The sequence below is a fragment of the Hyposmocoma kahamanoa genome, unplaced genomic scaffold (genome assembly GCF_003589595.1).
Source record: "Hyposmocoma kahamanoa isolate Upper Pololo Valley unplaced genomic scaffold, ASM358959v1 97388, whole genome shotgun sequence".
Lineage (NCBI taxonomy): Eukaryota > Metazoa > Arthropoda > Insecta > Lepidoptera > Cosmopterigidae > Hyposmocoma > Hyposmocoma kahamanoa.
Genome location: NW_020655363.1, coordinates 1 through 17,430, shown reverse-complemented (window position 1 = coordinate 17,430; position 17,430 = coordinate 1). Strand labels below are relative to the sequence as shown.

General features: G+C 36.8%; 1 protein-coding gene across 1 annotated transcript; it reads left to right on the top strand.

Annotated features, from left to right (window-relative positions):
- Window positions 1-1,175: 1,175 nt before the first annotated feature.
- On the top strand, window positions 1,176-13,685 carry LOC113238671 (radial spoke head protein 6 homolog A; the record flags this gene model as incomplete). The annotated part of the gene is made up of 8 exons (XM_026475508.1): window positions 1,176-1,306; window positions 2,918-3,006; window positions 5,693-5,780; window positions 6,746-6,827; window positions 10,266-10,396; window positions 10,509-10,628; window positions 12,408-12,558; window positions 13,540-13,685. Coding segments are annotated over exons 1-8 (900 nt in total), but the record flags the coding sequence as incomplete, so codon positions are not given.
- Window positions 13,686-17,430: the final 3,745 nt, after the last annotated feature.

Below are 17,430 nucleotides of genomic sequence, written 5' to 3'. Positions count from 1 at the left end.
TTCTATATTCGAAACAATACTGTACGGGTAAGTACAAACGCGATACCGGTTTCTCTGTCAAAGCAGCACTGCTCTGTTTCTGTTTAAAAAGCGGAGTCTAGAGATAATATCGAAGTTTAAGGACCGTCTGTAATTTTTGGCTATAAATGTGCAAAGAAAAAGGAATTTTGCGAATAATTATATTCATTAAAATTAATTATAAAAGTGTATAACGGTTGTTTTTTTTTATAATATCAAGTGACGGGACCAACAAGTCTTGCGCCTGATGGTAAGCTACACGCGTGTCCATAACAGTTGCAGCGCCACTGCGCCCGTCACCCTGAGACGTAAGTTGACAAGTCCCATGTGCCTGTAATTTCACCAGCACCCTTACCCTCCCAAACCGGAACGCAGTAATGATAACATTACTGCTTGGCGGCAGAAATAGGTAAGGTGGCAATACTTCCCTGGACGAACTCTTTCACACGGAACTAACTGCTATTAAAACGTTTAATAAACGTTTCATCGTGATTGTGTAACAAGCATGTAAAGAAATTCTTGTGATGGCAGTCATCCCTGGATTACTGCTTACCGTGCAGGCAGATGAATGCAGGTGTATCCAATGACAAAATGGAGATTCTGACAAATAACGAATTCTTGTACAACATTAAAATAGCATTATTCAAAGCGTACATACTGTCAGTGATTTTATTTATGCAGCCTGTGGGTTAATTACACCCAAAAAGCTCTCATGTCCTACGAGTTCTATACCTATAATAATATATTCAGGATCCTGTTGCAGCTGCTATGCTTTTGCAATGCGTGGAGAATGTTCGCTGACGCTAGTGTTGATAGTTTTGAAGCTATTATATTATGCGAAAAAGAGCGGCTTCTCTTGATGCGCAGAATTAGTGGCCGGTAACGGCCACCTGAATATTATGGCATGTTCAGGTTCCAGAGCTATACGATATTTGATCGTAATACTAACTCTATTTTAAGTGTGCTGTTATTTATTAACCCATATTGTATGAATGTCTTAATTTTTTTTTAGTTGATTTGAAAACCTTCTTTTTTTTATTTATTTTTTTATTTAATTAGAACTAGGTATGTACCATCTGAATGAACTCCTACACGCCAGTAGTACAGATAGATCATATAAAAACCTTATTAAAAAAATATTATCACACTTCATGTTTTCTAGTTGGTGGAGAGCAAAACACGACGGGCTGAGGATATGGGTGAAGAGGAACAGGAGCTGGACCTCGAGGAAGACCAGACCAAAGCCAATGTCGTGGACCTCATTGATCATAATTATTATTTCAGAGAAGTTAGTCTCTGTTGTCACATGCGTACATTTAAGATGCGTACATCTTCACATTTAAGAAGCCGCAGTAGCCAAATGGTTTGACATACCGCCTCTAAGCAGAGAGTCGTGGGTTCAAATCCGGGCTTACATCTCTATCTCGGAATTAATGAGTGAACTTTAATATGATATTTACTGTACCATTCGGGCATAACATAGAAATGCAAGTAGTGTAACTCCACATTATAAGCAGCGCAGGCCTCAGTGTTTAAAATATGGCAAATAGTCATTGACTTACAATTATACGGATGTGGGGTCCGCGCTAAAAAGTGTCCGTTCCGTCTTTTTTATAGGGCGTTAAAATCGTATACAGAGCGTTATTCACGCTTTAGTCTTCGTTTGATCGACTGACAGCGAAGCAAGCAAAATTAGACAGTACTGCGATGACATTACAATTTAAATTCAACGTTTTAGCTTTTTCATATTCCTTTACATGTCACTACGTTTAAATAGGTTGACTTGGGACATTTTTTCCTGGTTTTTGTATTAGACCCGTCGTCCATTTATTTGTAAGTCAATATCGGTCGTAGCACTTGAATGTGAGACGACAACAAGCTGACTGGGTCACGGTTTCCTTGGCAGCACAGCAGACACGCTTTGTACTCTATATATTATATGTATTTAGTTACAAATCCTTAGGTTATTATTACTATTATTATCAGTATTATTATTATTATTATAAAATGCATGTGTACTGTGTTTCAAGGAATAAATGATAATAAATAAGTAAGTAAGTCAATGCAAATAGCAGATGGTGTTTAATGTTGTTTTTGGTTGTTTGAACAAGACTGCCTCAAATTCAGAATTGTTCAGTATTTCATTTCTATTTCATAGTGTATTTATTTTATAGACATAACATTTACTATTACTGCATTGAACAAAGGTTATTTTATTATGGCACGACAATGTTTTGATAAACACCTTCTTTTCTTCAAATTACGTTTACAACCTAGTACAACTAAGATAGTAGATAGATATAGATAGATTAAACGTTTATTGTCTTGCATCACGCGCACAACAATATAATAGAGTAAATTGATTAAAAGAGACACACAGAAATCAAAATTAGACAAAAAAACATAAAAACATAATATTAACCTAATGATCAACAGCTTGTGTGCTAAAGCAAGTCAAATAGGTCGTGGTTATGTCAAAATTTGCCCAACAGCACAGCACTGATTTTCAGCCACCACCTTCGAGGGTGGCGGTGCATCAAAAACAACAATATGTTAAATCTTACACGCTCCGAACGAAGTGTAGGTAAGCATTTATGCGCCGAACGGGAAGAAACTACACTACTTGTTTTATTTCATGCAATGGTTCGGGTGCCAACGTTGCCGATCCGGGGGTCAACTCCCTTCCCCCGTCCCGACATAATTGCTGTCGTAGATGTACTACCCTACAAAACCAAAAAAACAATGCCAAGTATGAAACTTAACTCGCATCGTCCGTCTTTTAATTTTATCGGGTATTACTTATTTGACAGTAGTTGTTTCGGTCGAATGTTGGACGGAGTGCGCGAGTGGACTCCCAGATTCCGAGTTCGCCATTTCTTTAATGTTGATCATTTTTCAGGGTGGCTATGGTCTACCTGACTGGGAGTGCTATGCGGTATACATATCCCTAATCATGCTGGGTATCAAGGAACCTGTGGCAAATGTCAGGTCAGAAAATCGATTAATTAACGTAAACTAACGGATAACAGACTGGTCCTTAATTAAACTTTAGAATCAAATAGTTACTGGATCTTTTACTTTGTACAAATGATAATAAAATGGTAAACCACCCCTCAAAAAGTTTAAGCGATTCATGTTATTTAAGTCCGCTTTTTAAACCAATCTAGGCTTATAATTGTTAAATACAAAGATCGAACACAAAGAAAAAATCGTTCGACCTCTCGCTTTACTAACTAAACTCGTGAGATAGAATCGAAGTCCAAAAATGTAAACAAACAACTGTCACTGTCAAAGTGACATCTCATAGATCATAAACATTTTTGTCCACATTCGTTTATTAACAGGTTCCGTTCCATTCTGGCTAATAATTGAAAAATACCCTTTTGGGTTGGATAATTTACAAAATTGTTTAGAATAATTTTGTGTCATAAAATATTTTCTATTCAAAAATTACTACGAGATGAAATGGGTCGCGGCCCATAGAAAATTACGCAAAAGAAACATCTTAGGATCTTCTTTATATTGGGAACATAAACTATATTTTGTTTTTTAAGTCAGTGGCTAACATGTCAAATATTGACTTTTGTTTTTACACAGACAAATTATTTTTCGAACGGTTCTTTCAGATATCCCCACAATCTCAGCAGTTTTATTGACACACTTGCACAAATACCAATATTCATTTAGTGGCCAGGTTTGAAATGTATGCTTGTAGACATTCATTACCATTACCTTCTCGGTTACAGACATTGCAGGGCGTGGTCTTTTTTCTGCTTCCATTGTGGTTATGACCACACGAAGGCAAGCAAACACAAACGTAACAACACAGTAAAATCAAAACTCAACGAAAAATAACAAAAAACGAAAACTGAACAATTAAAAACAAAAACTGAACAACATGATGCATACGCAGCAAGGAACACATTCGATAACGACAGCTGCCAGAAACTGAATGAAGAAAGAATATCGCGTTGATGCACTGGTGGGGATGCAACCCGACAATCTAACCGGTTATCCATTCCTATCAATCAAAAACTAACTATTCATTTTTAATTTCTAAAGTAATAGATTATAGCAATACATTATTCAAACTCCTGCTTAAAAGTATTTGAGTTTATATATAACAAAAAAAAATAAAAATAAACACAAAGGACAGCCAAAGGTTGTTCATCCCCGAAATATTGCCAATAGGATAAAAAATCTTTCCACAGGAAATAAATAGTTTTTTGAGATTATCTTATTAAATATGGTATTTTAAATAAAAAATATGATTTGATAATATTTTGTATGGCGTACATGCACACAATTTAAAAACAATATAAAACATCTTGCCATTGACTTTTATATGGACGTCGGGTCCGCGCTAAAAAGTGTCCGAACTTATAGGGCGTTAAAATCGTATACAGAGCGTCATTCACGCTTTAGTCTTCGTTTGTTCGACTGACAGCGAAGCAAGCAAAATTAGACAGTACCGCGATGACATTACAATTTAAATTCAACGTTTTAGCTTTTTCATATTTCTTTACATGTCACTACGTTTAAATAGGTTGACTTGGGACATTTTTTTCGTGGTTTATGTATTAGACCCGTCGTCCATATATTTGTAAGTCAATGCATCTTGCATTAATTTTTAGCCCTTTTTACTGTTCCACTATTCGTAAAATATTTTTTGGAATCGCATCGCCGTTGTTTACATTTTTGGACTTTGATTTCATCTCAGAGTTTAAGCTACATGTCGAGTTACTATGACGACGAATTTTTTCTGTGTCTGTTAAACTCTGTTATAGATTAGAGAAGTGGATTTTCGGCTTTCGAGACCGTAGCGATGTCTGTGAGAGATTTTATGAACCTTCTCACTCAGCCGGTAACTTTCTAGTTACCACAAGCTGACGACATCGCCTTGTACTTACGTTATTGATTTGTTTTTATTTTTGTGAAATGACTAGTTATTTTCATTTGTGTTTAACAATTATAACGAACTGGTGTACTTAAAAAACTTACATTGTGTAATTACTCCACTATAGTCCATTTGTCAATAGGTATTTAACTAAATGAAAACAATCTTGAGATGGCTGTTTAATGAAATACAAATTTAGAAAATGATTTTTACTTACCTTCAAATACCAATACTTGGCTTCATATGAAATTGCATGCCTATTTTTATTTGACTTGTAAAGTATATGTTTCAATAAAAACATGTATCAAGATTGTTTACATTTAGTTAATTACCTACACATATGGACTATAGTTCGTTATAATTGTTAAATACAAATGAAAATAACTAGTCATTTCACAAAAATAAAAACAAAATAATAATAATACAATCTAGGCTTTTTAAGCCAGGGCCAGAGCAATGGTCCGTCACAAAGGAATTACTAAATCCTGGTAATAGACTTTGCCAAATCTATAACTATTCTGGACAAAACAGTTAGATTATACGGGAAAGTTTCTAATATATAAACCATGATGGCCGCGTCTGGTCATCGTCAAGTGTAACTGGATCTGGAATGTAGTTTCTGCTAGGCAACATCTGGCACTTGGGGGACCTAAATAGTAGAAAAGTTACATGCGAAAAGATGGGGAATAATCCTGGTACAAATCTTCGTTGTCCATCAGGTGACATTGTAGACAAACGTAAATTTATATAATACTTAATTGTTTGAATGTTTTGCAGGTTCTTCGGCAAAATTTTTGGCACTAAAGACAATTATTACGTCGCTGAGACTGATCTCACCGAGGAGGAGCTTGATCGGAGAGTCAGGGTAAGATTTTTAAAAGATTTAAGAAAAACTATTGACTATGGTAAAAGGTAAGTAGGTCGTTACCATATTCAATATCTTGATGTAGGAGGCGTCTTGTAGTGGTAATTAACTGTACTGGAATAAGTAAACATGTCTCCCCGTTTCTTTAAATTCAGTTTTTTATTAGAAGATGTGGTGTAGGGTAATTAAATCGCAGGCTCCCAACAGCACGATTATCAAGGCGTAAGAGCTTCCTTCGACATACATACCGCCGCCTTAGAAGTTGGCTACCTTCAACGGACGCAAGGAGCAAATTTTGGCAAGCCAGACTCGCTGTTCCTATTTGTTTTCATCCTAGCCGAAACTTACCCGTTGGTGAAAAAAAAGAAAAAGGGTCAAAACCATTGTGGTTGCGGACCCCCCAGAAAATGTATATATCACGCTCGTGCTTATTGTGTCCGATTAGCTGCACCCGCGAAGACTGCTTATTGGGCCATAGAAATTTAACACTCATTCGTTATTTTATTGGTTTTTGTCACTGACTCAACAAGAAGATTAGGAGATAATGCGTGCCCAGCTGTGTGACGTAATTGATTTGATATAAATACATTACAGGCCTGTGGTTGTGTAAATGTTGGTAAAACGCTGTATCACTGTGAGCTCTGAAATAGCTCACTATGACAACGTTTAAATTCTTAGGTTCTCGCGATTGTTACACATAGGACATGAAACTATTTTTCCGGATTTAAATCGCGTATATTTGTTTTTTCAAACAAACCGTGACCATGGGACCTGTAAAGGGCCCGAAACGTCGGTTTGTGTGAAAAAACAAATATACGCGATTTAAATCCGGAAAAATAGTTTCATTTCCTAAACGTTCAAATTTTCAACGTTTCAATGTTAATATAGATTGCGGATAACACGGGTGACACGTCGTTTTTCAGACTACGTCTTTTCATTTGTTAATAATTTGAGTTCTTGTGCAGGAATTTGATATGAAAGAAATGCCGGGAGAGGGAGCCGAGGGAGAAGACAAGCCTACGGGACCTGAGGAAGCTGCAGATGAAAGTTAGTTTACTGTTGATCACATGACGCCTAAGGACTTTTCATTTGTTCAAAGGTTAAACGCTAATTGGTAAAGATTAAACCATATTGTGTAGGCTCAGAAATCGAGACCTATTTAGTACCTTTGGAAATTCTCTGGTTTGGAAAGTCCACGAATTCACAAGTAGTCCTGAATCTTTTTGTTAAAGTCCACAAAAAGACTAGAAGAACTTAAAGATCTAGATGACACAAATTCTTTCTTAACCAGCTGTCCAGCCGGTTTTTGAAAGCGTTCACGAGCTAGCATTAACCACGTCTCAGGCAGCCTGTGTAACGACTCTGTTGCCGAGGATGTGGTGGGCAGTGTTAGTGACTGATGGCCTTCGGATTTTTATGTTGTGACCCCTGATATTCCTGGAGTGTACTGTTCTTTCGAAGCTGTAGTGTAGGTCTGGAAGATTGTAGAACCGATGAAGAATTTTAAAAGTTTCAATTAAATCACCTCGTACCCTTCTTTCTTCAAGAGTAGTGAGGCCCAGGAATTTTAATCTGTCCTCATATGATTTGCGACGTAGAGCCTGAGGTATTTTGATGGCTCTCCTTTGTCCGCTTTCCAATAGATCAATGTCCTTCCGAAAGTACGGACTCCAGACTTGGAGTCCATATTCAAGCGTTGGCCTATGTCTTGTAAATCTTAATAAATACTTCAACAGTCATCCCTGGAAATGACTTCCGTGTGACATATATAAAAGACCTAACGTAAGAACTCGATATATATAAAAGAGTTTAACTTTTTTACCATGGTACCGATGTGTTCTTCCCATTTCAAATTTGAAGTTATGGTAATTCTCAGATTTTTCTGCTGGCTGACTGAGCTTATAACATTGCCATATAAACTGTAAATTTTTTGTGGGTTTTGGGAACGAAGGTGCGATATTACACTACATTTTGAAATGTTATGGCTGATGACCCAGTCTTTGGTCCAGTTATGAATGCGATCAATGTCATCTTGCAGTTGCCTAGATTTTAGTAAGGGGTTGGCAAAAAACTTCCCATTGTCTACGAAGAAGGCTGATTAGCACTCTACGAGTTCCACCAAGTCGGTCATAAAGAGCCCAAAAAGGTAAGAAGCGAGGTCGCACAGTCAAATAACTTTCATTCCACCTGAACAGCTGGCCACGTAAGCTAAAATGCGCAATCTCCATTAATAAACGTTGGTGAGGAACTTTGTCAAATGCGCGCTCAAAATCTAAGTAACTAAACAACATCAACTGGACTCTTTTTGTCTACATCATTACACCAACTATGGACACATGCTAATAGATTAGTAATAGTAAATCTGTTTTCCACACAGTCATGTTGTTTAACTGAATAACGATAAATTCTCTGTTTAAGAATCGAGTTATGTGACGCCATATGATTTTCTTTATTATTTTCACCACAATACTTGTGAGGCTAATGGGCCGAAAGTTCTTCGTTATGGTTTTGTCACCTTTCTTATAAATAGGGGTTACTATGGCTATTCCTTTAAAATAAGCTCCGCCCACATCCCCCATATGAATGGTCGCTTGCTGCTGTTTGCATCATTCGTTAGATGGCGCGAGTAAAGTTTTACGAAAGATTGTAGAGGTGTAGTGCTCAAGGTTATTTGCTCGGGGAAACGCCTTAAGAATTTTCGCTATGATGCCGCTCTGATTACGTAACGTAATTGTACGAGAAAATGATGAGTCAACCTGCCACTTCACGCACACATTTGCGCGTGTGCAAATAGCGCTTTGCAGAGTAGGTAAATAACTTTCGAGATTTGTTTGGAGTGTCCACGGTGTGTCGGTGGCTAGCCACTCATAATTAAGCCAGTACTCGTTAACTTTTAGCAGAATATCAAACGTACAAAATTTTGCCATTGACACTATCAAACACACAACTGAGATGATTTTAAATTAGGAGACTTGTTTGGAGCCAGAAACCGTTATATCCTATGTATTTTGAAGTCCACTTTCCTAATCTTCAGAAATTTTACAAATAATACCTACATTAGATTAAGCCGAAATGGCGAACCAAGCCAGGTTTTCGTAAACCTATATAATATTTATTTAAACTATTAATAATATTACATCAATATTTTTGGAAACTAGCACAATTTCTAAGTGATTATTGATGTTTAATAATGTAAGCTACCTACTATAACTTAAGTAGAGTAAAAAGCTGTTCAATCAAGAGGGGGCACCAGGAAACCTAAGACACAGGGGTACCCTAGTTTAGGCTCCTGCCTTCACAATTTAGATTTTGTTAACTCTGTACCTTAAGTTTGTATTTATTTGCTGTGAGAGAAATAAAAATTATTATTATTATTATTATTCGTATTACGAAACAAACTTTGCCTAAGTTGAAACAGGAAATTATTAAATAAAATCAAATATAAACATTTTATTTATTTATATACATTATTTACAGAAAACTTATACAGCCCATGTTAGTAAAGAGGTTGTCAGAAATAAGAATTTCATTATATTATTACCAAGCCTCTGGAATTGATGAAGTTACAGTGCTTAAATGTCCTTCCAGACCAACCGCATGAGGTTGGAATTTTTGTAATACTAAGTGACAGGACGAACATGTCGTGTACCTGGTGGTGAGAGACACGCCTGTTAATTGTTGCAGTGCCACTCAGAGCTTTAAATCGCAGAGATTTGAAGGACATAAGTTGACGATTCCCATGTGCCTGTAATTTCATCAGCACCCTTACCCTTCTAAACCGGAACGCAGTATCGCTCACGTTGCTGCTTGGCGTCAGAAATAGATAACTTGGCAGTACTCCTCTGGACGAACTGTTTAATAAACAGCTCTATTGGATCTGTTACGCATCGGGGAGGCGGTAATTATGAAGTAAATTCAAAGTTTAATTTCTTGTTTAGAGATGTTACATACGGCGACTTCTAGCAGCGATGCAAATGCGACGCAAATACGATGCAGTCGCTAATCGTCTACCTTTACACACACACGCGAGTTTAACCAACGATGCAATCGCGCGTTTGTATCGATGCAGTCGCGCGTTCGCGTCGATGCAATCGCCTATAAATCGCAAGTGTAGCGATGCAAACGCGCGATTGCGCGTTTCACAAAGGCGCGTTTGCATCGCTGCTACAAGTAGCCGTGTGTACCACTCTTAAAGTTAGGCAGACTTCGTTATTATTATATTATTATAGCCACTAGGCAATACTTGGGGTTTATATATAGAAGAATGGTTAGATTCCTGGTGTTTTTATAGTATGTGTGACGTATATAACATCCCCGTCACTTTCCACGTAAGTTTTGATTGTAGTGACCATTTCTACTCTTAAGGCATTCGAGAGGGGCACTATAACCTGCGCAAGCACAGAGGCCTTCTAACACCGGATCAGCCAGACGTATAACATGTGTGACGTATAATTCCCATAATGTCTAGTTTCTATTTTTATGCAGTGGTAGGCGAAGGCCGTGAAGAGAAGCCCAAGGTGTTGGTGCCTCCAAAACTGCCTCCCCTGCCGGAGGTAACGTGGCAGCCGCCGCTGCCCATTCCCGTTGAGAGGCCTGGACAGGGGGTTAACAGAAAGGTAATTTCGCGAACTATTCCAGCACACTTCACAGCATCCAACTATTACAGCACACTGCTTGTGGTGTCTATTTATCTAAACCTTGCACTTATTCAACTCACAACATTTTCAGGTATTCTGGGTTTGTAATAAACCCGGTGAGCCTTGGATCTGCCTACCAGACCTGACGCCCGATCAGATTAAGGTCGCTAGGCTAACAGTGCATGCCATGACAGGAGACTTGGATGCCGAGGTGAGGTTACATTTCGCGCCCTTGGTGTAATAAGGCCGCAGCGGTTAAATGACAACTTTTCAGGAAAGAGGTTTAAATATTGTACCAGTAAAATAATTAGGAGAGATAAAATTTCATGTAGTTTGTAGTAATTCCATGTGATAAAAGCATTTTTGACGTATAATCACATGTGGTTTTATTACACTAAGGGAGTCACCAAAGTTGTTAACGCGGATTCGTCTTGATGCGATCGTGTTAAGCCATATTTTTCGCATTAAGCCGATTCGCGATAGTTGCTAACTGACTTCAAAGTAAGGAAGAGGTTCTCAATTCGACTCTATGAGTTTTTTTTATGTATTGTAGACTAGGCTCTACTCTATGAGTAGAATTGCTGGCTGAATATAGGTAGTGATTATAGTTTTATATTTAGATTTTGTTAAGGATTGAAATAAGAAAACAGAAGATCTTGACATATTACATTATTGATCTGTAACCCAAAGCCGAACTATGTAAAAGAATACAATAAAGTATATTTTGAAGTTTATTCCACTTTATATTCATAAAAGTACCTCTCGCTACGCGTCTCAAGCTACGCCTCGTTACAGTATGTTACGCGATAACTCCGGTATTTGTGAACCGATTTTCATGATTCTTTTTTGTTCGAAAGGGGGTACTTCCATAGTGGTCCCATTTCATTTTGAAGAATATCGTCCACCTCTAAGGGTAGCTGTACACACATGAAGATTCATTTTAATAAATAGCGCCTAAATTTTACTTAAGGAGCAATTATTTTAATGGTTGATTTTGCTATTTTTCCAGTTCAAGGCGTTTTTCTCTCAATATACTTTGAGTAGTGACAACCGATTTTTATTATCTCCAAGGTCAAGTCCTGTGTAGTGGCGAATTTAAGGATATTTCAATAAAACTTAGCAAATAGACGTAATTCCACGTACTATTAAGGTCGTTTTTTTTATTTTTGTGTTTTGACGGAAAGAGTTGGTATTGAGTCCCGTTTAAATTTGAAGAAAATATTCCACAATTAAGCGCATTGACGCACTGCGTTCGATTCCTATTCGCTCGGAATCCAAGACTTTACGCATCTAGAAGACTTGGAGCCACTTCGGAACTCCCTTGTGCACTAAGTCCTAGAACATACGAACATCGTTTGCACAACAAAAAATGACCCCTGTGACATTTCGGACTGTCATTTCTCTTCTTATCCGGATAATAAAAGGACATCATTAGTGGTAGGAAGTCACATTAGGTGCTCCACCGTTTGATTGTTAAAATTTTATTGTAAATCCACTTAGAGAGCACAGAGTGCACATCTTTACCTTAGATAGATAGATAGACACTTTATTGCTCACATACAATAACAAAAACAGTACATAGACAACTTAAAACTAATGTGGGCAAAGGCGGTCTTATCGCTAAGAGCGATCTCTTCCAGACAACCTTTGAGGTATAGGAAAGCTAATCTAAGAAGAGGTAGTGTGCCAAAGTCAGAAACGTATAAGTAGTATAATATAATATATTATATATATATATATATATATAATAATAAATAATAAATAAATAAATAACGGTGTACTAGACTTACATATATATTTGTAAATAATAAAGAAATATATATACCTACATATACTTATACTTACCAATAAATATATAAATACATGTTGCATACTAGGAACGTTTCAGAAGATAGTTACGCAATGCAGTTTTAAAAATAAGAAGCGACTTGGAATTCTTCTTACTTGGAAATCTTTACCTTACGTTTTTTCAAAGAATTATCTTCTACAGATCAGGCTTTTCCCACCATTCGAGGGTCTGGAGCGGAACTACCTGAGAGCGCAAATTGGCCGCATTGCCGCAGCCACGGCCATCTCACCGCAAGGGTTTTACACCTTTGGTTCTGGCGAAGAGGAGGACATTGATTTGGAGGAGGGAATGGGTAAATTATTGAAGTCTAACTGGATTCTTTCAATGTTAACAAAACTCTCGGATTTCTGATTTATTTTGTGAGTTTCTTCTGTTATTGACAGACATCTTTAAATAGTCACAAATTCATTTAGGGGTACACGCATCTATAATAATATTCCGGGGGATGTATTTAATAATAATAATCTTCCATACTAACATAGCCTTTGTATTTCTGTTTGTCCGAAGTAATAATTTGGAATATTGAGTTTTGATATTTAAAAGTGGAACAAAAACTTTATACTACAGGTTATACAGCTTCTGCATACTTGGATGACAAAAATCCGTGGTACTGACCTATTTAACTCTTGCACGCAGTCTCGATCTATGATGTTTTGAAAGATAAAAATATATTGTAAATGATAAATGTGTACAATTCTATATTTACAAAAAACAACGTCTAAAGCTTCTGTTAATTCCTCTCAGGGGAATCTGCCTTACGAATGAGCAGAAGAGTTAAATCAATATCACGATTTCAAATGTAATTTGCTTACCTATGAAATAATGATTACTTGAGTTTGAGTTTGAGGGTCGTATTCTAGAACTCTATTCAATGCTCAAGTCAGGATTGCACTGACAACACAAGCACTGGAAACACGACCCTAATGGCAGGGACTTGAGTATGATTTCGAGTGCTTTAAACTATACTGAAATCCTGACTTGAGCATTGAGTAGAGTTCTAGAATACGACCCTGAGTCTGTCTTAAACATTGTCTGTCGATCGTAACGACTCAGTTGAGCAAATTTTTTTTATGTTTTGTTTTGTTAGGTTTCTGTATTTCAGTGAACTTATAGGAATTGAAATGATGTTTTTTCGGATCTAAAATCACGTTCAGAAATTTATTTTTCCAAAAAGACCAACGTTACAAAACCCGTATATTAGAAAAAGCATTTTAATTTCAAGTAAGCAACCGGGAAAGCAAAACCTGTTTAAAAATCCAATCTTTTTTTCCAGGTGACATGGCATTTAATCCAAATCCGTATTACCAAGGGCATACGATCAAAGACTTATTGGACCCCAACTTGTCTTACTGGGTACACCACGGCCGGTACATCCTCAAGCAAGGTCGCACTCTCTGGTGGAACCCTAATGCGGGCATGGTAAGGTTCACCAATTTGATTTTAACCAACTTCTTTACAACAATTCGTAAAATAATAAAGCTTGACAATAACTTCTCTACAGATTTCGTATCCGTACCTATTCAGAATCACTTCGCCTCGTCTTCTCATTAGTCAACATTTTTCTTTCTATTTCCACTAGTTTTTAAACTTTTGTATATTATTTAATGTTTATCCAATGTACACATATCGAGTTCTTAGGTTTTCGCGATTGTTACACATAGGAAATGAAACTATTTTTCCGGATTTAAATCGCGTATATTTGTTTTTTCAAACAAACCGACGTTTCGGGCCCTTTACAGGTCCCATGGTCACGGTTGACTGAGGTGGTACAGTCTTCAACCAGTTATGTCTAATATTGATGCAAACCACCCTATTTTTTCACTATAGTTACAATAGTTATTAATTAAATACCTTATTTTTAATTTTACAAAGAAAACATTCCAATTTACGCTATATTAAGTTTTACAATTTATTTTATTCAATGAATTTTTATTAAGTTCAATTTATTATTAATTATTAATAGAAATTAGAATAAACTAAAACATATTAATTAGTACTGCAGTCTTATGTCTGTTTGGGAGTTTTCATTAGAGGAAATACTGGATCCCAACTGGTGGTACGGAGAAACCATCTTCCCTGTTGAAATTAGGATGTTTTTTAATTTCAATGGCCTCTCGCAGCATTCTGGGTAGATAACGGACTTCTTTTGCAAGGACCCGGGGTTTGTCAAACTTCATTGAATGTGTAGGTTTATCCATAACATGCTCGCAGACTGCAGACTTGTTTACGCGACGGTGTTTGACATGACGGCGACGGTGTCGGTTTGTTTGAAAAAACAAATATACGCGATTTAAATCTGGAAAAATAGTTTCATTTCCAATGTACACATGTTGAAGAAACTGTATGCTTACTTGTTCATATTATGTTTACGAGCTTAATAATCATGATGTATGTACATATGTTAGGTTTTCATCCAAAATGAAAACCATAAATTGTGGAGTACCATTGATGTAAACTGTTTTGTGCATCAAATAAATAAACAAAAACCTGCAATAAATGTTTTGTAACTTTTGGCCAACTAAATGAGTACTTAACGCTTTGGCTTGATATTGCGCGCGCGCAGTGATAAAGCCGCCTTTTACCTTCGGCTATTTCCGCCGAACAACATATTTCTGCATATTTCTGCGTTCTGGGATTCTTGACCGTTTGTTGTCAATATTCCTAATTATATCTACCTGTAATTTGTGGTTATTGTGCGTGAACCGATCTCAAGGCAAGACGACGTCCACGTTAAAGTTCACGGAACTTCCATTCCGTAACATTATTGTATTATTAATACAAAGAGAACACCTAAAAATTTCTTCGAGCCGGCCGGATTCGAACCGACGTCTTCTAGCAAACCGTGCCAGACGCTATGCCAACTAAGCCACGGAACTAACCAGAGGACTTCACGATACTATATTTTCTTGTGCTTATTTGTCGGAAGTTTGTAATTGGTTTTCAACGACGTTAGAGTAGTAGCGCCATCTATGAGAAATCTATGAAAGTATTTCGTCACCTAGTTAGTAACTTTACAGGCGCCAGCCCTGGCTGGAGATGTCGCTATTCAATTTAAATTGAATTGATTTTCAATTATTTTTGTGAAATTACTCCACTAACTTGTTATAATTATTAACACAAGGATCGAACACTCAGAAAAAAATCCTTCGATCCGGTCGGATTCGAACCGACATCTTCTAACAAACCGTGCTAGACGCTATGCCAAATAAGCCACGGAACAAACCAGCGTACCTCACGAATATTTCTATTGTACACCAAAATGGATGCAAATACAATACAATAATAAGAAATAAGCGGTGGTACAATCGGCGGTCTTATCGCTTTAAAAATTTGTGCCAGACAACCTAGTTTGTTAAACGTGCATCGCTTAGCGCCTTTTACCGCATGTACCATGGTGAGTGCTCTGAAGAGCTGTTCAACCTCATCCCCCCTTCTCCGTTTGGATACCACTTTCCTAACATCAGGTGGAGTGGAGTCATTTGCCTGTCATGTATAAAAAAAAAAACGTGATTCTACAAGTGGCTATAGTCAGAAAGTTAAAGCACTTTTTGTAAAGAGACACAAAAGTACAAAAAGTTAAGAAAACCTCTTAAACTGTACCTTTGCTCAAATTAATGTTTTTCCCGTAGTGATACCATTGACTTACAATTATATGGACGTCGGGTCCGCGCTAAAAAGTGTCCGAACTTATAGGGCGTTAAAATCGTATACAGAGCGTCATTCACGCTTTAGTCTTCGTTTGTTCGACTGACAGCGAAGCAAGCAAAATTAGACAGTACTGCGATGACATTACAATTTAAATTCAACGTTTTAGCTTTTTCATATTCCTTTACATGTCACTACGTTTAAATAGGTTGACTTGGGACATTTTTTTCGTGGTTTTTGTATTAGACCCGTCGTCCATTTATTTGTAAGTCAATGAGTGATACGATTGGTTTTGCGCGGGTCCTGTGTCAGGGACACTGGCTTTATTTCAGAATTTAAAATATATATATATATACGTATAATTACTAGTATAGTATTGTATTATCTGTGGTATAATATAAGTATTCTATTTAGTTCAATTGATATTAAAAAAATCAATGGTATATGTAAAGCATCTATGGAAACGAGATAAGTTTGTGTTTTTTTTTCTATCGTGAACAATTTTAGGAATCGTGTTCACACCGTATAGTAGATTAGATTGGATTAATGTTTATTTGCCAGAATACAGTAAATATACAAGTCTTAAATTAAATTGGTACAATGTATTCAACCTGCAAGCAGGTGTGCAAATATATTGGAATTTATTGGTACAGGTCATTGACTTACAAATAAATGGACGACGGGTCTAATACAAAAACCACGAAAAAAATGTCCCAAGTCAACCTATTCGAAATTTAAATTGTAATGCAGTATCGCGCTGTCAGTAGAACAAATGAAGTCTAAAGCGGAGTTTGGCGCTCTGTATAGGTACGATTTTAGCGCCTTACAAGTGCGGACACTTTTTAGCGCGGACCCGACGTCCATATAATTGTAAGTCAATGGTACAGGTAATTGAAGTTAATTACAATGTCAAATATTTCTAAATTCAAAGTATTCCTTATTACTATAGAAGCAATGTGTCATAAGCCATCTTGTCAATTGTAGTTTAAAATTATGTCCGTGTAGTAATTTAATGTCACTTGGTAAATTATTAAAAATCTTAATGCACATGTTGTAGCAGTTATTTGTATAAATTATTTTATGGCAACGACGTTGATATAATTGATTCATAATTTTAGGCCGTGTTTGTCTTTGAAATATTTCGCCACGTATTTTAAAATGTTTAGGATTAGTCTTAACAAACACACAGATGTCTCTGATATACATACAGGGGAGATAAGATGTTTAGTTTTTTAAATATGGGCTTGCATGTGTCATCTGCTTTAGCGCCACAAATTGCGCGAATGCATTTTTTTTGTATTATAAAAACCCTACCTACATCTACGGAGTTCCCCCACAGTATAAGCCCATAACTTAATACAGAGGAGACGTACCCGTGATAAACCATCATTGCAGCGTCATGAGACACGGTTTGTCTTAGCCTACGTAGGCCAAAGACAAATCTATTCAGCCTGTTGCACACGTGATGAATGTGATGTTTCCACTTTAAATGTATGTCAAATTTCACTCCAAGGAAACT